Here is a 23,510-nt window from a genome sequence, read left to right as displayed (position 1 = left end):
TGTGTAAACTTATTCAATCTCACATTTGTTCAAATCGTGCTCTTAAATTCCTAACGTTGTCCTTGGTACATGAAGCAAAGGTGCTTTCAGTCTTATCTTTTTTACTTGCTTTGCTTGATCTGTTTTTCCTTGGTCTGTGGGTTCTTGGAGCCTTTGCTCTTGCTTTAGTTAGGTGGACAAGCTGTGGTGAGTTCAACCCTAAACAAAATGCGAATTATCTCAGTGTTTTGGTCCTAGGAGCAACCAGATATCTAATCACCTAAATTAGCGCGTGTTCGTTTACCACCAGTTTCTGTTGCATGGAGCGACTAGCAGTATTGACATCCGCAGAGGTAATTTGCTGTATAGTCCTGCTTCATCCACTATAGCCGAATTGGGTTAACGACTTTACATCCTTGTTGCCACTCAATTCAGACCATGTGATGATTCATTTGGGAGGTTACAACTGTTCTCTTTGTACACACTTCCATGCAATCGGTTGCGTGTAGCAAATTACACAATTGTAACCTCCCAAATGAATCATTCCGTGATCTGAAGTGGGAGGATGACATCAAGGATGTAAATACGTTATCCGAATACGTCTATTTTGCTTCCCTCCACTTTCGTCTCCTGACGTCTAGATAACGTTTTTTTTTTATTACTATTTGACTATATATCGGTCCGCGCACGGTTGTAAGTCTTAGTGGAGGTTAAGACCCAGACACCAGTTCCCAGTTGATTCCGTGATCGAGAAATCTTAATTATTGCGGTGGAAACCCCAAGGCTGGTTGTTGGTTCTAGGTTGAATCTAGATAAAAACCAGTAAACAAACATCCACTCCAATGGACTCAGTGTACGGAGGAATATAAAAGGGTAGGGAACACTGGTATATCAGTGACGTGGTTGTGCGAAGGCCTTTATGGCTTTTTTTAGGGTAGAAACTTAGCTAAATTTTCTGGTGGACCTTTTTTGATCAGAACAATTTCTGCAGGACTTTTATATGGTCAGTAAAAGCAGCGTACGTTAGGTATGTAAAGGGGGTACCATTTTCTATGGAAGTTATATAAAAGAGTCACCAGTTCTGTCAGAAACAGTATATAGATGGCAAGGTTGCGAACCTCGGAGCAGAGCCTCCCCGTATATGACATTTTTGAGTCCCCCCACCCCCGGGACATATACATACTTTACCTAGACTACTAAAAGACGAGGCATTTTCTTCACGGTTGTCTTCCTCCCTTATCCAATAACTTTCTCCTGTCTCATTTGAAGTCAACGAACATGACGATCTTGCTGTCGATGGTGCAGAGCTCTGGCAACTAAAGAAACAAAAAAACCCACTTATTTAATCGCAAACCCTAGCTCTGCTAAATGAGTACCGTTCATCCCTTGAGTTCTGAAACTAGACAGTGTATCTTAGCGGCTGCCTGATAAATTTCCTTTTTTTTTTCATCCAAGTGTCTACTTGGAAGTGAATAAATACGATACGAGACTGCAATTTGAATTATAAAAAAGAGAGCATAATCGTTTGTCTCCCGATGTGGAATTTTCTCAGTGGATAAGACGGGAGGTGCACTAAAAATTCTAGGACACGAAGCATGTGAACGGCATTATCGACTAGCTCTTGGCATTGAATGTGGTGCACTCGCGGCTCCAGCACAACACGGAGTTACTCACTTTTTTTTTCACATTAAGATATTATCACTGTTTTTGCAACGCCTTACCATTATTTATCTGATATTCTTCATTGTTCAGTTCAAATATATTTTTTTTATTTAAGGTAATAGATTACGCGTGTAATTTCAGCCTCTTTTCTTCTTTACTTTCTGGTATATATTATATTTTGTACGTGTGTCCGTGTGTACGTGTGTGTGTCCGGCCAAAATTTGACTAACTGGCAACCCGGCATTTTTAACCTAGTGGTTATTTCGGGTTGCCAGAACCCTAATTTTTAGCAATATTTTATATATTTCTGTATTAATGAAAAAAGGGTAATAAAGAGGATGTTGTTGTTGTTGTTGTTGTTGTTGTTGTTGTAACTTGGTTTTTACAAGTCAAGTGTCTGTCTTTGCTAGTTAGCTGCTGATGATCACTCTTATTCATTTATTTCTATTTATTTAATCTTTATTTAAACACGATGTAAGCTGGCTCAAAACAGTTTTCTGTTTTTTTGAGACATTTAGAACTAGGTGCGATTTTTCAGGTTTGGAACTGTACTGTTTTGCATAGCCGTGCTATTTTTTCAAGGTAACTTTCCAGTGTACCTTTCATTGTGTTTAAGTCATAAATTAAGGGTGCACTGTTCTGTTGCATAGCAACAAACTTGACCCTCTTTTTACCATCAATTGCATCTATCTTAAAAACTAAGCCGGTGACCTCATATTTTTTTATAAAAATCTTTTTTATTACACACAGAAGAAGAAACAGGGTTTACAATTTCGCACATACATTCCGCTTTTGCTGTTGAATATTTTTTGCATTAAAAAAGTAAGGTCACCGGATCAGTTTTTGATATTAGTTCCGTGGATAAGGAATTTTACAAGCGTGTTCTACGCGTAAATTAAAATCTCGACTTGCAAGATCGCTCTTTCCGTACGCGTGAGGGCAGTCGGCTGCTCAGTAACGCCCGCAATTCCACGCCAAAAGCCGCGAGTAGTGTTTTCTTTTTCGCTGTTGTCGTTGGCAGCATAAGCGGTAGAAGAAGAGTACCATAAATACCCGAAGGTGAGACTGGCACAGTAAAAGACGAAGAAAACCTGAAGAGCAGTTTTTTCCTGCTGTTTTTTAGATTGATAGCCGGCGCGATCGATAGCAACATCAACATCACAATTTTCGTTTACGTTCCAGCACAGCGGATTAAAAGAATATTTTTTCCTTTGAAATTGCCTGGAGGATGGATGTAAGTAAGTAGGCCTCGTGCCGCCATGTTTATTGTGAGTTTTGCAAACTTTAAATCTCGCCTCTGTCCTCAGGTGATCACGTGATGCCTCGTGCTCAAATACGCGTTAGAGCCCAGACTTCTCACGGAAATATTATTGTTTTGAGCCACCTTTAAAAATTCGTCAGCTTAAAAACCTAAACCTTACCTGGACTCTGTACTTTGCTGGCTAACAAAAGCCTACAGGAAAGAAAAGAATTTCAGAACTAACAATTTTTAAAGTAAGGAAGTGATATATCACACACGAAAGACCGTGTTTGACCACATTTCCAAACACCGAGAAGAGAGTTGAAAATACGACGTGCACCGGAGTATTTTTGACGAACTTCGAGGTGTTTGGAAATGTGGTCAAACACTGTCTTGAGTGTTTGATATATCTTCTCAATCGAAACTAAAACTAAGGAGAAAACGGAGAAATAAAATTGTCAAAATCTACGCTAATTAAGATCAGATATCCAAACACCGCCGCGGTCATAATTTCCTTTGTCCAAACTTGATGAATTATTAAGGAGTTTGAGAAGTGCATGTTGCAGCATAAAAATATTGTTATGTAATACATTTGATTTAAAGCTGTTTTCTCTTGAGTATCGAAAGGTACTTTTACACCTTTTGCTGTTCATTTACAGAAAATAAACATTCATTTGTGTCCAAATTTCTTTCTTTATGGTCAATAAACTCTCATTAACACCAATATGACCTTCATTTGCGCGTAAGGAACGTTCAAGGATAACATTTACATATGCATTGACATTCAAAATCATCAAAAGAAAAACAATACCTTCATTTGACATTCATTGACTGTAAATGTATTTTCATTTTGGTCGAAAAAAAATTCGTTGTCGCGAAACGACAATCATTTACACTTTAGGACATTCAGTTTTCAACAAAAGACTTTCAATAACACAATTTGCATGAGAACTAACATTCAATTGCATTATTAGGCAACCATATCCATGAAGGTAACAGTCTTTAATGCGGCGAGACAAACATTACAGCCATAATAACATTTATTTTTGAAAGATAGAATATCAAATTCGCTGAACGATTTATCCTTCAATTGCCTCACTATTGAGGCATCGTGGCAAATACGTTTGCATGAAACGAAACCACTGTCCACATTTAGCTGCCGTAATGGTACCAATACATATTTCGTTGTAGAGCTTGCGGCAGCAGCTGCGTGCGATAATTTCACAGAGCAATTCCCTGGCGTCTTGCTTCGTCTCTTTTGACATCTTCAAAGGCCCTGACTATCCTTTCGCGGTGTTCTATATATATCTGGAAGAGGAGGATTGTGACAATATGTTTTAAAAAAAAAGTACATATGGTCCCTTGTTCTATAATAAAAATTTCGAGGAAAATTGGGCGAGATATCTCTGTTCGAAAGAACTGCGCGAATGAGCGATTGTTTTTTCTTAACGTTTGGTGAAAACACGGTAATGTTTGTCTTACCGCACTTAAGATTGTTACCTTCATGGATATGGTTGCCTAATAATGCAATTGAATGTTAGTTCTCATGCAAATTGTGTTATTGAAAGTCTTTTGTTGAAAACTGAATGTCCTAAAGTGTAAATGATTGTCGTTTCGCGACAACGAATTTTTTTTCGACCAAAATGAAAATACATTTACAGTCAATGAATGTCAAATGAAGGTATTGTTTTTCTTTTGATGATTTTGAATGTCAATGCATATGTAAATGTTATCCTTGAACGTTCCTTACGCGCAAATGAAGGTCATATTGGTGTTAATGAGAGTTTATTGACCATAAAGAAAGAAATTTGGACACAAATGAATGTTTATTTTCTGTAAATGAACAGTAAAAGGTGTATTAGTTTTCCGTTTCTACGCTACGGGATTGGCTTAAAAAAGATCGCGCCACGTTTTCATCCAATCAGAAGTAATAACCAATCCGGACCCGCGCTTCGTGTTAGCTACATGTAATGACTTCCAGTTTTGATTTGTTCACTGGATTGGCGATTAATTGTGTTTTGGTCTTACAGCACTCAGTTGAAAACCGCTCTAATTGCCAAACGTTTGGCCTGTAAGAGTTACTGCATTCTATACAGTGTACAGCAGTTCTGCGTTCACAATTCTAGAAGTCTTCGAAACATCAACAAAGTTGCTCTGGGTGCCGGAGGCTTTTCTTAAGAAGTTTCTGGTTTTGGTCTAAGTATTGCTTACGTGCAGACGTTTACTACATCCTTTAAAGTAGAAGACGTTTGCACGCAGGCTTGTTCCGATATCATTAAAGTTATGGCCTTGCCATGAGAAACACCTCTGGTGCTCCGAGTACAACATACCTAGGTTACATTTTGCGGCAATATAATAATGATATTTCAATCAGAGGCTACAGTTTCGGTGATCAAAACAAATTCATCGTCCCAACTTCAACTGAAACTGGTAAGCAATTTAACGAAATCATCAAATTTTCTACGGAAGATAGGCAGACTTACAAACTGATGACAGGCTTTAGAATGCCTGACATAAGATCTACTGTTAGTAACTAGTCGCACAAGCAGTTATTATGCAGCTGGATGTAAAAAAAATAAGAGATTTACGGAAGGAGAGAGTAGTACTATGCGATACGTGACGGGCGTTACTGGTAATCTAAGAAGTGTGTTGTGTTGTTGCCAAACGTTTTCTATTTCATCCTATAAGGATTAAAAGAGATCTCACGACAAATTAAAGCGCTTAAAACACTCCAAGAGGTCTTGACAATACACTGATGAAGAATGGCGAGTGGATCATTCTCTTTGACCGAGGGTGTTGCGTTTATCGCAGCTTCGCTAGCAAAACGTTTTTAAACATGGAGATTTTAAAAACGCGAAGCAGCAACGGCATTATACCGATGTGCGACTAAAATTATAAGCTGAATTCAAGAAGCTACAAGAGAATCCACAAAACTGCAACGATAATACAGATTTACCTCAAGAGGTTTATCGAGGGTAAAGCATGCCTCACTCAAGTCGTACGAGTCAAATCTGCCCATTTTGTCGTCTTTAGACATTATGGAAAAGAAACATAGATCTCTCCATGGTAGGACAACTCGAGGACTTTGAAGTTTCTTTTATGACGTCACAGTTTTGTCATAATGGTGAACTGTCTTATGGTAGCATTCATCCTGTTGTCACGCATGAAGTGAGATAACAGAAGAAAGATTTTGTGTTGCCATAGTCTGAGTCGGTGCATGTAGTAACGAAGGACAGTGGAACCCCCTTAATCCGGTCACTAACGGGCCACAAAAATCTGGCCGTATTAATGGAGTGGCCGTATTAAAGGAGTTTTCTAAATGAGAAAATGACTGACTATATATTAAGCTTTTGTTCGGGCCGGAATAAAGTTGGCCTAATAACGAGGAGGCCGTATTATGAGGTGTCCATAAGGCGGGGTTCCACTGTACTCTCTTTCGTCATTTATGCAGGAATTTGTCATTTCTTTCAATATTGGTTCAATTCGTCACCGTGCGCGCGCAAAGTCCAAAAGTCACATAAAATCTTCACACAAGCTTCTTTAGATCAACCTGTGGGACGTCGACTGAAATAGCAGCTACCAATGCAAGGGGACTAAGCATCCTGTACACCTTGGTCAGGCAAAGAACAAAGGTTTCTAGTCTGTGGAATAACGGGTAATCAGAGTGCTAGGCAGTGCAAAGCAACTAACATTCGTTGCCGGAGATGCGCGCGCAAGGCGCGCGCACCATGATAAGCCGCGAGCGCCTGCCTTACGGTGTAAGCCATAAAGGATACTTTTCCTATTCAGTATACGTACCACACGAAATCCAGTCCAGTGGAGACTGACATTTAGTTGATTAAAGGGAAATTGACTACATCTAGCCGGTTACGCCTGGGTGGACGGTACGTAAGAGATTGGCTAGCCCACTAGCAGGTTTTGCCGATTTTGTTGTTGTTTTGTGCTTTTTAAGGGACAAAAACAAAACGTTCCACAACCAAACCAAGAGAGCCTGCTCGTATAGTAGGGAGCGTAAAATGATGGAGAGCTATGTCAGTTCTCTGGAAGTCGCTTTTTTTGTGTCAGCCCGTAAAATGACTGTCTTGCTCGAGGAATCCTTTAAAAAAAAAGTGCCGTGAGGGAATATCATGGCAGCCAGCTCATGGGGTAAGGGGCTAAGTTAGAGGTTTGGGTCTGTGGTTCCCCACTGAACACTGTTGATGGACCCCAGGTAGGAATGCGGACGGCTTAGACGAATTATGAGACTCAAACAGAGTTTAATACCTTGTTCCATCCTATTCCAAAATATTGAAATGGATAAAACTCCCACGCTAACGTCAAAAATTAGTCCACCTCACTGTGCCCCTCATGCTCCAACGCCTAATTATCCCATGATCTGCGGTACAGACAAGAAGGGATTACCCCACCGGATTATGCCGATTATCTGCAATTCCTTCTCGCACCGTGTGTCCTTTCGTGTGACAACGAAAATTATGTTTGAAAAGCAAGGGACTGCAACAGCAAGCGCAGGAAAATCGACTGCGAAGAAAGTTGCCGCACCGTCCAGTATTTTGCGGCCACTAGTGGTTTGTGGTTCTCACACCCTTTCTCCTTTGTACTGTTTCATATTTCACCCGTTCTTCACAATCTGAATACCTACTTCGTTGTGGAGAAGGAAAAACCTTTCAAGGAAGTATAGTAGTGCATTCGCTTGCGGGTGGCTGAGCGTGTATAAAAATTGCTTCATCCTGTTTGCAAGGTTGGATAGAAATTGGCTACAACCACGCATCAGTAAAATTCAAGAAAACGAACATTCGCCGCCTTAGTTGTCTTCAGTTTTTTTTTATTCTCAATCGGTAATGACTTAATTAAAAATAAATAAAAACACACCACTAACAGAAAACCTCTCGAGTTTGGCGGTTGTTGAACACATGTCCCTTTGAACCGCGGAAGCTCTATAATTTGAAGAATGTACCCGCAAAATAATGTCTCGCACGAAAATAAGCTTTTCAAATTCCCCCGCAGCTTCTAGATCTTCTATAAATTGTAGCCATTCCATGGCGTGATCTGAATTAAAAATTTTAGTTTAGTTACCAGCGAATTGAAAAAAACTCGTAAAATAAGAGTGTTTATTTTCGTATGTCTGGGCGTGCCGACGGGAAAGCGGCCTGGGTGAGACATAGCAACCATTTATCACCCGCTGCCGATCCGGGCTCTAAATCGACATCAACCAAAACGGGTTTGTATTTCAGTTTTGCCGCCTTAGTCGAAAACACGTTTCTGTATGTTCACTCCCGGAGCAGAGCTAGACTAGTGGAGGCGGTTCCTGTTTACGTGCCCGGCTTCCCTTTGAAACAAACGCACAGGACGGCTGGAACTTCAAGGTAAGCAGAATTTCGAAGTTGACAGTAACCAGTAAATCACAGCTGTTAATTTTTTTTTATTATTTCTTGCAAATTTTCGCGCGTTATGAAGTTATAAACACACCTGGCTTGAGCGGATGTGATTTTAATGTTGCTGTACTTATTGCTCACTTGACTTTGCCCAAAGAAAACGCAAAACAAACGTGATAGATCTATTAAACTGAAAGCCTCGAAAACAGGCAGTGCGTTTTTCACCTAGGCTAATGCAAAATCCGCAATGTCAACGCCAAGTAAAGCTTAGATTAATCCCTACACTCGTTCACGTGGCTCTAACAGTGTTGTATTTTCAAGGTGATAAATTTAAGATACTTTTTCCAGAGGTTGCATTAATTCTTGGGTTGTATTTTCTTGATTATAGCAGCACTTTTTGGCAATATGCATTCAATGAAAATCCTTATCTCGAAATTTGTTCTGGATGTTTTTATCGACTACAAGTTCATCGGCACCACGTGCATTCAAGATGTCTTCCAACATAAGTTCGATAAACACTCAGTACTGAAAAGAGCAAACCTCTCTCGCTTTCCGCAATCCAGCAGGAGACTGCAAATCCTCGCCAACAAACACGTACTGTTCAGGCGGAATAGCAAAAGATAAAATTGATTTTGCTTTAAATCTAGTAAATCTGCTACCCTTTCACCCACGTGTTGTTGGTTATGTTTTGGCTTAGGAAATTGATCAAAGTTCACGACCTCGTAATTAGAGGTCTCGTGCCACCCGCGGGCAGAGAGCGAGAAAAACGGGGTCGGCAAACTCGCGCAGTTTATTTCCGGTTATGAAAAATGGTGGTGCCGAGAGCGGAAATAGGTTTTTAAAATAGCTTTCTTACCTTCATTATATTGTTTACTGCAGATAGCCTATTTATCTCTCGAAGTCAGGCAGGGATTAAGGGGCGAGACGCGCACATTTGGACCCCATTTCGTCCATACTGCTCCTTCGCGTTTGCGTTCACAGATCAACGTTCGTCTGACTCTGTGAGAAGAGACTTGCTGCCAGCAGTCTATTATATTTGGGCAAGAGATTATGATCCTGATTTGGGCACGGAAATGAGTCATTACTCATATGTACATGTGATGATTTTATAAATACATTTTACCGACAAGCTAAATTCAGTGCATATGCTCAGGAGAAAATAAAGCCTTACTAGATAAATATCGGATACATTTTAGTTTTGTGATGAACAAAATGACTGTCAAATCAACGAAGTCCAGAGTATTAGATCATTAATGAGAAAGAAGTAATAATAACCCAAAAATTAAATGAGGATGGTCGTGGATTAGGATAACAATCTTGATAGAAGTTTTTTTCAACATGCGTTTTCCGTGCCATAGTTTCCTTATCTCACATCCTATGATTATTAACAGATTGATTAAAATAGGAAAGCGCTCAGCCCTGAGATAGATCTAGATAGGAACATTTCTTTCTACATTATGAGCACGAGATCCATATCCCGTGATAATAATCGTCCACTGTATGCATATGTCACTTTAGAAGTATCGGCGCTTTCCTGAAATATACTTAGTAGGTGCCTATCGAAAAACGGCGCTCAAGGAGTAAAACGATGAGAATTCAAAGGCTACCGCAAGGCTGATACAACGTGGTATATTTAAAATAATATAGCTTATTGGCCATGGAAAGAGGTGCTGAATCCACTTATTACAGTAGTCCCTGCTATCTCTTTATCTTTCATCCTTTTCGCTTCAATTCCCGTGGATGACCCTCGGGATTCCCGAAGTTTTTGCAACGCCTTCTTATCCCTTGCCTAAGACGTCAAGAAAGCTAGGATTCTATTTAGATGACTGCCTCACAGCCAAGAGAGGACGAAAATAAACGGTCTTATTTCATTGCCAGTTAAGGACGAGGCAATGAAAAGAATCGAACTCTTTTCTCACCGAAGCATTTTTATTGATCTAATTTTTCCCCTTCCTGCTGAGATGTTTCGTAGAATGTTAGCGTGCGCGTAAGCTGAATAAAATGACAAAGTTAAGCCAGTTAACCAGCTTAGCCAAGCACTACAACGTAAACGTCAATGTCAACATACAAATTCTCCTTTGTCATCCCCATTAATTCGCTATAGAAGTAGTTAGATGAATTTGATTTGGATCAGGCGGCTAATTTCCCTTTTGGCCTTTCGGAGGAGATGTGTTGATTGCGGCTACGTCAGATAGCAGTTGGCAAAGGAGGTGTTGTAAATGCTCTTACTCAATTTAAACGTGATGAACACAATAAGACAACCCCTCCCCACATTTCAACCATTAAAAAATGGCGCGTTTTGATTTTAGCGCACGTCATCGCTGATTTTCGAGGAGTGGGGTGGGAGGAGGAAACTTTATATCTCTGATTATTATACCCAAGATCAGTTCCGAGATTGTAGGATCTACATTGTAGGTTACTAATTATACCAATGAGATCATAATTTATCTAAATTGCTATCTATTAAAAATAAACGTGGTTGCTTTTTTGATTACGCGAGTTTTTTTGTGTTTTTGTTTATGTTGTTGTTTTCATGCGCTCTTATCACCAGAGACTGCAAACTGTTAAGGAGTTGCCTAATAGAATCAAGGCTTTCAGACACGATGTGTCGTCCGAAATGAATTTGTGAATTGAAGGTGAATTACATTCTGCTCATGCGTGTGAACAGCCCTGCACAAATTGGGGCGATTAAATTTAATTTGGTCTCAACTTTGCAAACATCTTTATTTGCCGAAGGTTAGCAGAAGTACAAACACACAGCTGTAAAAATAATGAAGAAAAAATTTGCGTGCAGTGATACAGTATCAAACATCGTTATCGAGTTTAGCCAAAGATACACCAAGGTGATACAACTCCATATCAGATGATAATTATGATATTGCAGGGCATCTATTGTAATGGACACATAAGATGTCATCGTGTTACCGTGATATCGAAGGCACGATCTTTCTTCGAAAGGAGCTTTTAAACAACGTACCGTATCCCTCGATTAGTGAGGTCATTAGTTAACACCACGAATTTGCAAATGTCATTTGGGATAAAGAGATGGAATATTACCGCACGCGCGCTGTCGCAAATTACGCTCTCCTCGAAAGGAATCCGGCCAGGTGAACACGGTTATCTTTTTATTTCATTTTGAAATCCTAAACGAAAATCTTAGTGCCTTCCTGCCTGCCTTCTAACTCGATTAAGTCGTATGCATTTCAAATTAGTTTAAAAAATTCACCTCCGTCCTTATCTCTGGAAATCACACCTCTTAGAAACGCTTACGATGTAAGTACGCGGCCTAGAAGAAGTCCATTACTCAACTTGTATGTCGTTAGATGCAGATCTAATACAATCACTGTATTCAATGTAAGGTTATACGTGTTCTGCTACCCTGAGTTCAGTGTACGGAAAAGCCCAAACGTCCACATTATTAATGAGGTATTGTAAACTCCTAGCAATCTGTACAATGTTGACTTCTTTCATCATGTTTTACTCCGGTTTGTTTTTCCTTCTTAGAAGCGGTAGAAAATCGGCGCCTTGGACTTCCGCAGAAGGGACAAGATTTTCTAGCATTGTTCTAGGCTTGGCCACGGCATTAAAAGGGTCATCGCAGCAGATAATCCAAGGTTTTCACTTAGTATCGGCCATGACTTCGGAATGTGTTGTTTTTCGCGAGTTCTTTGCGCAAGAAGCTTGTGAAAGTGTCAGTCCAAAAAATGGGGATATGTCTTCGAATGGATCGTTGGAAACGGAGACGATCCAGAAATTTTTATCCATCTGTTTAAAACAGTACTTCAGCAGCTCTCAGGATGACACGAAGGTAAGATCTGGTTCTCCTGAAATCCTCAATGTAAACATTTTCTGTTATTTTGTTGCGGTTTACTTTAATAGTGTGGTTATGTTTCTAAAATCCGACCAGAAATACAGTAACAGCATAACCAATGGTTATTGCCCTCGGTTTTGTTTTGCTCTGCTATGATAGTTATAGAAAGATTATTAAATTTAGCCACAGGATAGAAAATTCGTAATGATTTTATATTTCTTCATTTCTTTTCGTCAGTTTTTAATTTCTTTAATTTATTTTTGCTTGGGCAAAAGCGTTTTTAAAGTGTTTATCCGGTTGGATAAAAAGTAAGTTAAAACGGTTCGGGCTGAACGGATCGTAAATGAACGAATATGTGTCTGATGTTTAATCTTTTAATCCTCCAGTATTTTATAATGAAGGATTCCTAGGCAAAGCGGTTACTTTTTCCTTTTTTTTTTTCTTTCAAAAAAGAAGTGGATTTGCCACGCTGTATTCACAGCGGGCTTGGCTCTTTTTATTGACTCGTATATTATTGACTCCTGCATTATTAACTCCTTTATTGTTATAACAAAGAGTAGGCGCGGGTAGATATTTCGCGTATTTCAGGCATCCCTCCTCTGGCGGCTTCCTTGAATTGTCTTAGCTCTTTTAATGCGGTAAATCTAGGAAATCCTAATATGCTTGAGTGCTTGGTCAGTTAGGAACTGAATTACTATAACCAAAACGTGATAGAAATGTTTTTTTTCTTTCCTGTAAGTCGCAAAGGTTATCTTCGACTTTATCCTAAGCAGCCGATTAGTGTTTTTAAATCTGTTCGAGTGTAGCCGTCATTTCGCTCGTGAGCGATGTACTCCTATATTTCCCAAGAGCAGGAGTTGTTTTCCAAATTCCAACTCCTTTTCAGCAAAATTAAAGTCATCGGCTTCTCGGATTAGGACGAAATTCTCCCGTGGAGGTCTACAGGAATGCGGGAAGAAAAGTAAGGAGAGTTTTGATTGTGATCTTATGGCTGATGTAACTGAAGACCCATGTAACCAAAGAGATAAAAACGACAATCCAAGAAAGGAAAATGAATTTTTGCAACTAGAGAAGTTTGTGTCGGTCGTGGACTAGGAATGGCGAACTTGAAACATTTAGGATAAATTTTTTAATGATATACGTCCTCGCAATATTTGAGCACTGCAATATCCATTTATCCACGTTGCTGATCTATGGATCAACTCCAACATGTTTTCACACAGATAGCTATAGGTTATTAATTTAAATGGCTAGTGGACTGGATTCCGGATGCAGAAGTCCAGGCTCCAGTCGGATCGGAAGAGGCTCGGTGGAGGAGGGATAGGGTGTGTGATACTTGTGTTGGTCATGGCCCTTGACTTTTAAAGTGTTTCCCATACCATCCCTTTGAACTTAAGACTGATGCACTCGCATCATGAAAACACCTTTCGTTTGCCCAGTTCTTCACTGAAGGGAACTGTTCAAGAAATAATCTCACGAACTTCGTCTTTGTCTAAGCCTGATAGGGTAACCTGCGATCCATCAGCCGTTCTTTTTTCTTGGCGAACGGAGGAAGGGGAAAAAAGAACGCCTGAACGCAGGTTAAGTAAGGCGGACACCTCTGTCACAGACAGTTAAATGAAGGTTGCAAAAATATTAGCTTAACATCTAGCTGACATTGCACAGCTGGAATTGAAAATTAGCGTTCTTCAATCTTGTCAGAAAAGGTATTTTTGGTTGATCCTTTAATTCCTTTAATTTTAATTTTCAAATGAGCCAGGTATGTGCTAAAGTGAGTATCAAAAAATTACTATCTGGATTAAGATAAGGTAGCTCAAGTGGAACCTGGCATGACCATGAGAAGGGAGGTGTCCGCTCAATACAGAAGACCGCGCAAACTTTGCGCGGTCCTCTAAAATAAGCAGACCCATCCAATCTGTCAAGTGTCATGTCGAGAAACAGTTCTCCGTCAAACAAATTTTTTTTTTCCCTGAATGAAGAGTTCCGTCTATCAAACGACTGCTATTAGGTTTCTGAGATTACAGTGGTTTCTAGATGTTCTACGGGCCACTGTATTTCAAACGTAAATCAGATTGCCTAAGCCTCTTTATAAAGTTGAAAAAAGCTCTTTAGTTTTCAAACTGATCCCTATTTCCCAAAAGAACGCTTTAATCAATTCACTAGGAAAGTTATTTCTGGCGTCAGCTGTTACCGTTTTGTGTGTGTGTGGTCTTTCCACATCTTCATGTAACCCACTTAAGCGCATTACGTACTTATTTTATCACCTTCCATGATCCTCTTTTTTTATCCAAAATTGCACGGCCACGCTTTAATAAATTCTTGATAAAAAAAAAATAAAACAGCAAAGTTCGGTTTAAGGTTTTCTTTCTAAGGTTTTCTACGAATACACTCCATTCTATAATCTAGGTTGGCAACTATGAATTAATTCTAATCATAAGTTTAGTGCTCCAGTTAAAATAGTAAAACTTAAGTTAGCGTTTGGCCTACGAAAAAAAAAAACACGGAGGTATTGTTAGAAAACCTTATCAAAAACGATATACTGAACTTTGCCGGGCTTTTTTATTTCTGTTTGTTTCTTGACTTTGTTTTGTTTTGTTTTGTTTTTTTGTTTTTTGTTTTTTGTTTTTAGTTTTTTGCAATATCTTTTCTAAGCGCCTTATTCTGATCCTGCAAATCTGATCTTATTATTTTATCGAAAACAGATTGATAACTTGAAGGGGATAATCTTGGACACCAACTGCCTTTGTTAAACTGAACATACCCGACAAACTTAAGCTCGGGTGTGAATATAAATGCCTCATTAAATCACCTTTGGTTATTTCTATCAAGATTTCAATACATCTACGTTCTTGTTCAGTTCTCACGTAAGATTTACCCACGGGCTGAATGTAAAATACTTTGTTTTGTTTATAGAAAACAAGTAAGTAAGTTTTGAATTGTTATTGTAGTTACGATAAATTTCGCTTGTCATTAGGAAAAGGACTTATCTTGTGAAGATAGCAATGTGGACAGTCAGCTTAGCGCAGATGTCACTTGCACATTTTGCAAGGACGACATGACACCAGTGACGCTGGCTTTGAAGGTGAGCCAAATATTGATTGCTGTATTTTGTGGCACAAGCTGGGAGAGTTTTGCCTATGAGTCTATATTTCCCTGTGGACATCGTGCACTTGTGTTTGCTCCTCACGCAATTTCCCTACCTCATCCCCTTCGGCCACCGGGAAGAATGAATGAGGGACGTGACAGTAGAAAGCCTGTGTTGAGAAGAAACTTTCAAGTATAAGGGTCGTTTAAGCGTTCAAGGAAACCGGAATTCGTCTCTTGCAAACATAATTTGCCATATTCAAATTCTTCTCTAAACTGCGCGAATTTAGCTTTTTCCAGGAATGATGCCAATTGAGACCCCTCGCATATTTTACGCCAAAATCACCACCGAGGTCCTGAACGTCTTTTCGACAAGATAGGGAACACATCAAAATTAAATTAGGGCGACCAGCATGAGAGCGACAACCGCTGACCAATGTCTGGGATCGCAGCCTCGGCTGGCCATATTTTTCCTTTGAAGTACCGGTGTCAGAACAACGCGAGAAAAAAGCTTCAACTTTAGGGGTATTTGTTTTTCTTTTCCGTTAAAAGTAAAGCATTGAGAAAGCATTGAGCAATTAAAGAAGCATTAAAGCATTAAGAAGCATTGAGAAGCATGACAGAAATATTTTCAAATACTTAATTGATTGAAACCCCCCGGCATTTCTCTACAATTGTGCAACAATGAGTCCCACTTCAAATTTGTCAAGCCTTGGTTAACTCAATATCCACACAACTTAAAAAACCTCATCGGAAATTGAAAACACTTGGAATCGACTAAAATTACGTTGAATATCGGCCTTGTTTCCGCCTCGCCGTCGTTGTTTGGACGAGCTGCGAGGGTAAATTAAGCTATTCACATTAGTAAGTGAATGTTTATGTCGCCTGCTACATTCCTTGGCGTCATTTTGTATTAAAACATTTTTTGGTGTGGCCAATCGTCTCAATGGCATATTTCTAAAATGGGCGGGAAACTATTGTTTCACAGACAAACAATCTCGGAAATGAATCTCACAAATATAGCAGCGAAACACAAAAGGAAGGATATTAAAATGCGAGTGCCATACTGTAATTTATTCAATACTGTTTTCATGCTTCTGCACAAAAGATCACATCTGGATCATTTTTAGAATTTCTCTGTAAAAGCCGCCTTACTCGAGTTTTGAGCGTATCTTGAGAAGTGAAAGAAAACTCGTCTAAATCAAAGGTAGGTTCAACATTACTGGGTTTGTAAGAGCGATAAAATATTGTTTCATAATGTTGACTATATGTTCTTCAGCCGCGAAAATTGCCGAAAATTCTTTGCAATTTCTGTAGAACTCGAAACGCTTGAGGAATGTTAAGTCCAGAGACAGGCGGAAAGCCCGAAATCATAGATTTTGAACTATCAATCAAGTTAATGATTTGTAATTTATGAAGTACGATTTTGTAGAAACAAGCGAAGGAGACACTTGTCAGTTTTGTATCGCGAACTTGATTTTATATTTTTCCTTCGCAGTGATTGTACAACCATGTTTATATGAAGCCGCGTGTATTCACCACTTGTCGAAAATTTTAATCACGTTCAACACAGCCGTTTCCTTGTCTCGTGTAACGTCAATTTATTCACAAATCTCAACATGTGTTTTTGTGTACAGTTCGGCAAACATGAGGCGAATTTGAAGTAGTCACGAACATTGAATCTTCAATAACCATAAACACACATATAATAAGGTAAACAGTGCCACCGGCACTGCTAGTAAAATGACTGAATGTTTGAGTCCTGTGAAGCTTAAAAGAATTCTCTGAATAGCGGTCTTGAAGTCCCGAACTCGCGATCGAAGGCAAGGCTTGGGAATCACACGATCGCGTGAGGTAAATCTAAAGGTCAATTGATGCGGTAATTATCTCTCGATGGAGTTAGCGCGCGCGCGCTTCGAGTTTGTCATAGCCTTAAGCCGTATGAGCTGTTGAAGGATATGGCAGTGAAATCTCATTTGTTGAAGATCTAACCACAGCGTATTTCCTTTCACATTCTTTCAATACATCGTATTGGCTCTTGCCCAGACGAAAATAACCCAGTGAAAACATTTCGTTTGGTCGGCAACATTTTGAGCTCAAGTTGGGAGTTTCAACTTTGTTAGAATGGATGGCGCTGCGAGTTTCTCACTCCAGTGTTCGTATTTTTCACCCAAACAGAATCACTTGGACGTGTGTCCTCTTTTCCCGGTCAAATGTCCTAACATGTGTGGCAAGATGGAGGTTCCTCGAGAAAAGGTAGAGTATAAAACTCAAAACTGAAAAATTATCATGAATAGCAATGGTTATAGCAGTATGTACAAAATCTCCTAGATTACGATCGGATGCCTCTTCCGTTCAAGTGGTACATTTTATAGTACAAGTAATATTTACTTCAAGTGAATCGCGCGTCGCGTTTGTGATGAATGTAAATGTTTAATTCAAATCTTCAAAGTATTTGATGTGGTCTTTCAATATTTTTAAATACTTTGACGACAGTCCGCGTTCTCAGTCAAGTTTATCGGTTGTTTTCATTTTAAAATATCTTTGCGGAACTACGAGTCTTAAATATTTGTTACATGCAAAAAATAAAATTCAATGATAAGTAGCATCTTATCGACATATCATTCGCTTGAGAGGTTATCTGCTATGAAACATCTTAATTTATTTCTCAAATGACGATATTACCTTCTCAAGCGATAAGCAACAGCATAATTATTTCCAGAAAGCTAAAATTCTGAGAAACGCTATGTTTCAGTTCACTGGATTGAAAGTCGAGAAACTGGGAGATGTTATAAATCTCGAATTATTTTATGGCCGGCTGGCAATTATGCCATGTTTTCCAGGCATCAGTACAAACTTACACGCTGTGAATTTTATTGTATAAGGACTTCAAATTGTGCTACTTTCTCGAACTTTACCACTACTCTAGTCAGTTTAGCTTCTCCTTAAATATAATTTTTTTCTTTTTTGAAAAGTAGTCTATTAAAGGGGTTGACTTAAAGAATCACAGGGCCTTTGGAAATTTTTGTGACAACGTGTTCAATCAAAAGCGTGCTGTAATAAAACGTGTTTTGAGATTTAACCCTGACTTTAATAGGCCTCGTCTACACTACGCCGGAAAAATTTGAAAACGCAGCTTTATTTCTACGGTTAGGCCCACCGTCCACACTAATCCGTCACGAAAACGGCGCTTTTCGAAAACGCTCTTCAAACCGGCGTAGTGTGGACGGAAAACATTTGGTGCGGTTTCAGGGTGAAAAGGCTGTTTTCAAATTTCTCTAACGTAGTGTAGACGGGGCCCTTTTCCCTTAATTACGCTGGCATTGACGTTACATGAAAATTTGTACTTTGCTTTTACTTATTACATAATCCAGTTTGTTGCATGTAGACAAATACATTCGTATTGTTTGATTTCTCGACAATGTGACCTGTGAGGTTCTCTTCGGGCATTTCCGGCGAATTCAAAGCCGACGACATTTGCCGATGTTTGTACAAGAGAGATTGAATGCATTTAAGTGGCTTATCAATTTTTTTCAAATGAAGAACGCAAATACTAACAAGCGAATGCAACCAAATGTGACTAAATGTCAAACTCAGTGCGGTACGATTTTTGGATTACTATAAACCAAAACACGAAGCCATAGGTCCGCATAGCATGCACGTATGCTTTGTCAAAGGAAGCATTCATCCTGTTTGCATCTATGTGTTATTGGCAGCGACAGCAAAAGATTAACAAATCCTTAATTAAACGAACTTAGACCTAATGAAAGCAAAGACGCCGACAGAGTGCATCAGTTTCGAGAAATAATGAGATAAGCCACTCCGACGGATATCACCTTTTCCGGCTTTTAAAGAAATAAAATAGCAAAACTCTGAGATTTGTGATGAATGTACTCAGATGTTTCTATTGTAAAGTGTGTTTACTTTTCAATGTTCATTATTATAGATCACGCAAGACAAAGCAAAACATAAAAGGTCAAAAATGTATGGGAAACTGTGGCTATTTGAAATATTTGTTGACAGATTGCATCGACTGTCTAAAATGCATATACATAGTTACTCAAAACGTAGCCCAAAGGTAACGAGAGAGTTGTCTCGACCTTCAGGAAAGCACTTTGCACGGCTGTGATTTTTAGCTGCAGGCTACACGTATTTTACCGCCCACGGAAAATCTCGGTAAAATGAGAATCCTGTTTTCACCTTTTGATTGTTTTCTTGATAAGCAATCGCTTCTCTGTCTTCTTTGTCTAAATGTATCTTGCTGCCTTTTTAAGAGATTATAAATTATAACAAATGTTGCTTTATTGTTCTGAATTTTGCAGCTCACGGATCACATTATGGAAGAGTGCCCGAACACATGTGAACATTGTGTTTATCAAGACATTGGATGCGCTTTTCAGGTAACTTGACTGTTTTGATTTGAACTCGAGTTTCAAGTTTAGCAACTTTGGTTTCTTTTCACGCTGTTTCAGTTGCAAATTGGCTCTTGTTTATACTGGAGACGCAAAATCCACCCAGACGAGCTAGCCGTCTGCAGCTTGATGGGTCTCCAGTTTTATGTGTCTGGTGTAATATAAGGAAAATGTCAGTTTCGAGGCCCTTTTGGGTAAAAAATTAACGGGATACGGGATATATGAAATAAATTACAATGTTTAGAGAGGGAGCCACATCAGCCTTGGCTGGTTTTTACTAGCGGGTCCTCTATCCTGGTCGAATTGGAATTTGGAGATGTTGATTTTTGCGGGGGGAAGGAAAATCCGGAGGGAGCCCGGAGAAACACCCTCGGAGCAAGGCGAGAACCAACAACAAACTCATCCCGCGTATGGCACCGAGCTGGCATCGAATCCGGGCCACATTGGTGGGAGGCGAGCGCTCTCACCACTGCGCCATCCTGCTCGCCCAAAAACGAAAAAAATCAACGGGAAAAGGGATATTTAGAACAGAGTTTCCGGGATATCGAACAAGAAAAATGTTACGTTTTGAAATTGAAATTTACGGGATACGGAATATTTAGGCGAAACATTAACGGAATTTGGGACACTCAGACGCCCAACCAATTTGGCCTCAGTTTTATCCTTATGTCGTTGTGTTTATGCTGTTATATTATTGATATGTCATTGTTTCAGCATGGTCACACTGTAAATTACCTCAACATAACGACATAACGCCCGTCTTGTGTCGATATGTCGTTAGGTCGCGTACTTTACACACTTAATTATGCACTTTTTTTTTTTGACGTATAATCGTCTTGTGCTGACACACTAACAGACGCACTGAAAGAACTTGCCCCAGTCCGTCCAGACGGTTAATGAGTCTCTAATAAGTTAATTAATTCTTTATTTAATTTTCAAGTCTCTCTTCAAAGGAAGACGCTCTACAAATCTTTTTGAAGTGAAAATCCTAACTAGCAAATGCCGGAGGTCTCGAAGAGTATGCGTCATAGGAGAAACTCGCTTTCGACTCGCTTTCCATTTAAACCGTGTGCGTATTCAGTATAAAATCCTGCAAACCGACTTGACCATGCTCGTTATGCTGCCATTGCCTCCACTGCGCAACACATTGCTTGTAAAGTTGAAGGACATTCATTTTTCTGCACTTGTCCCGGCTGCTGAAAGAATTCGCCTTTTATCTCGTGGCTCAATCGATCAATCAGAAACTTTATTTAACTTGTCGAAATTTAGCTAGCCGAGAGGAAACACCCCTCTCTCTAATTGGGGATACTTAGCCAGATAACGTTATTATGGCGTCATCCAAGAAAATCGATCAATTGTGGCTTAACGATTTAACTTAAAATCAGAGAGAACGAGTTGTCTTTTTCATCATTTAGGTGACCTGTGAAAAGTGCTTTCAAGTTGTTGTATTGTGTGAGTTGTTTAAGTCGACTCCTATAGCAGTTTTCCCGTTTTTTAACATAACCGTTTCTTACATGACTTATGTAGGGTCCTAAAACTAACATGACGAAGCATCTGCAGGAGAACTCGGAGGAACATTTACAGCTGGCACTGGAGGTGATCAAAGAGCAACGGACCGAGATGGGAATACAGCGAGGCCGCTTGAGAAAACAGGAGGGCAACATAACTCAGCTTATGGAAAGTGTCACCAAGTTGACGGCACTGTGCGAGGAAACACTCAAAAGTAACGCGGAACAGGAGAAAACCATCAATCGCTTGTCTGAACAGCTGAAAGAGCAGAAGAAACATCAATCAAAGCACGAGAAGGAACTGAGGCAAAGAATTGTCGAGCTGGAGAAACGAGGACCAGAAATGCCCCAAAACGGTCTCGTTCGTTACCCCGGGCTGAATGGTTACGGAGAACTTGTCTGGCGAATTTCTAGCTTTTCCCGAAGATTGCAGCGTGTTCAATCGGGTCGGGCCGACGACCCAATGACCAGTGAACCGTTCTACACATCGGCATTCGGCTACAAGATCGTAGTCTGGGCTTACCTAAATGGGAGAGGCAAAGAAACTGGGACCTGCTTGTCATTATACGCATGCGTCATGTCTGGGGAGTATGACGCAGTTCTTCAATGGCCAATCAAACCACGCTACACGTTCAGCTTGCTGGATCAAAACCCGGACTCTGAAGCGAGGAAGGATTTAACGCGCATGCGCAAAGTTCACGACTTTAAACGCGATGACGTCAGAAGGAAGGGAATCGACAGGCCCGGTCGAGATGAGAGAGCCATCATTGTTGGATTTGATGATTTTATTAAACATGAAGAACTTGAAGCTGGTAACTTTCTTGCCGATGACTCCCTATTCATCCGAATTCTTGTAGACATGCCTGAATCATAGAAATGAATTCTTCACTTGTCTCGGGATGCATATTTTCCATTTAGAGCCACGTCTGGCATCCAACTTAATACAATTGAGGCACCGTCCCCACCACGCCGGAGGAATTTGAAAACGGAGGTTTCACTCTGAAAACGCATCAAATGTTTTCCGTCCACACTACGCCGGAGGATTTTTTTAAACGCAACAATCACCGGTCATTTTGGATTTGTGTTTGAGGAAAACTCGAGCAGGAAAACCACATGATTATCGTGATTCGTATTTAAAAAGATTTCTTAAAACATAAAACGATAAAATCAGGCGTTTCGGAGTAGTCATGACTCCATTATCAAGGAAAAATATATGTTAGATCATGCAAATTACAGCATTTAAAGCGATTTTGGCGCGAAGAATTAACATAAAAGGTGCGAAGATTATAAAAAAATACTTTCGCACGTGATGTCATCGTTTTTTAAAAGCTCCGTTGTCAAAAAGTTTTCCGTCCACACGAAAACGAAAAGACGGCGTTTTCAAATTCCTCCGGTTTGAAGAGCGTTTTCTTAAAGCTCTGTTTTTGTGACGGATTAGTGTGAACAGTAGGCTTAACCGTAGAATAAAGCTGTGTTTTCAAATTTCTCAGGGGTAGTGAACGCTGCCTGAGGGAACACAAAGGAAGCACAAAGTGGACGGTGAAGTGCGAATAGTTGATGTCCATTGTGGTTTGCTTTGACGAGCATTTAATACAAACAGCTGCACTCAGTACAGCAATGTCAAGGCGGCTTGTGTGTGTGTGTCCTAACAATCTGGCCATTTTGCTTAAAATCAATAAAAACGCAATTTTTGGGGGAGCACCAGTAATGACTGCTGAGACATCAAGTGAAACGTTTTCTTCATTCCACGGAGAGAAATACCAGTGATTTGGGCCGAACATTCTATACCGATTCCGAAGAGCGTTTTAACTCACTTGGCCAGCAACCATGTAAACTTACTGGAACAAAAGAAATTGTATACATAAGAAAAGAGTTCCACTCCTACAGGATTGGTTTGGTACACCAACATAGCCGCCGTTTCATTGTTTTGGAACACCAATATGACTGCCGTGAAGTCATGTGAAAACGCTCTATACCGATAAAGTCATTCAACAGAGATCCGTGCAGTATTTCTCATTGACCGTAGCTTCAATGGGCGACAAAAGTAGTTGAGACTTTGATATTTAAGCCTTACTCTATTTTATTTGCTTCTAGCGTTAATTCTCTGATACCCCCGGCCCCCCAATTCAATGTTGTTTAGCTGCTGTAGTCTGTGCAGTCTAAGAAATAGAAAAATCAACATTGTTTGGGGGGGGGAGGGAAGGGGAGGGAAGGAAATGTTTCCAAGACGCTCGAAAATCGAATTTTATTGCCTCTGAAAAGAGATAAAGATTTCGCGCGCTACGCACGCACCCACTTGCTGTAATATCTCTACGGGAGAATCTTTAGTGATATCATATTTTATATTTTGCCTCATTAGCATACGACTGTGCGTAAAGAAGCCATCATACCAGATATGAATTTATTAAAGATTTAGAGAACTTGTGAAACTTAGAAATAGGC

At 39.8% G+C, this 23,510-nt stretch overlaps 2 protein-coding genes across 4 annotated transcripts; one reads left to right on the top strand and one right to left on the bottom strand.

Annotated features, from left to right (window-relative positions):
* Nucleotides 1-3: 3 nt before the first annotated feature.
* On the bottom strand, nucleotides 4-5,918 carry LOC145482380 (uncharacterized). The gene is made up of 5 exons (XM_081461013.1): nucleotides 5,838-5,918; nucleotides 5,488-5,562; nucleotides 3,063-3,094; nucleotides 1,168-1,295; nucleotides 4-198 (listed from the first exon to the last, which is right to left on the bottom strand). Exons 1-5 carry the CDS (start codon nucleotides 5,916-5,918, stop codon nucleotides 20-22), a joined length of 495 nt encoding a protein of 164 aa, XP_081317139.1. The 3' UTR covers nucleotides 4-19.
* A 2,263-nt stretch (nucleotides 5,919-8,181) lies between these two features.
* LOC145482604 (TNF receptor-associated factor 4-like) lies at nucleotides 8,182-23,510 on the top strand. Of its 3 annotated transcripts, none has more exons than XM_081461211.1 (6): nucleotides 8,182-8,244; nucleotides 11,758-12,061; nucleotides 15,039-15,146; nucleotides 17,327-17,404; nucleotides 19,471-19,548; nucleotides 21,088-23,508. In XM_081461211.1, exons 2-6 carry the CDS (start codon nucleotides 11,888-11,890, stop codon nucleotides 21,940-21,942), a joined length of 1,293 nt encoding a protein of 430 aa, XP_081317337.1. In that variant the 5' UTR covers nucleotides 8,182-8,244; nucleotides 11,758-11,887; the 3' UTR covers nucleotides 21,943-23,508. The 3 variants fall into 3 exon arrangements, with proteins under 3 accessions (XP_081317337.1, XP_081317336.1, XP_081317335.1); XM_081461210.1 differs by lacking the exon at nucleotides 8,182-8,244 and adding an exon at nucleotides 11,594-11,679 and having other exon boundaries at nucleotides 21,088-23,510; XM_081461209.1 differs by lacking the exon at nucleotides 8,182-8,244 and having other exon boundaries at nucleotides 11,653-12,061.

The sequence above is a fragment of the Orbicella franksi genome, chromosome 3 (genome assembly GCF_964199315.1).
Source record: "Orbicella franksi chromosome 3, jaOrbFran1.1, whole genome shotgun sequence".
Taxonomy (NCBI): Eukaryota; Metazoa; Cnidaria; class Anthozoa; order Scleractinia; family Merulinidae; genus Orbicella; species Orbicella franksi.
Note: the sequence above shows the minus strand (reverse complement) of the source record. Positions and strands in the feature narration are given on the sequence as shown.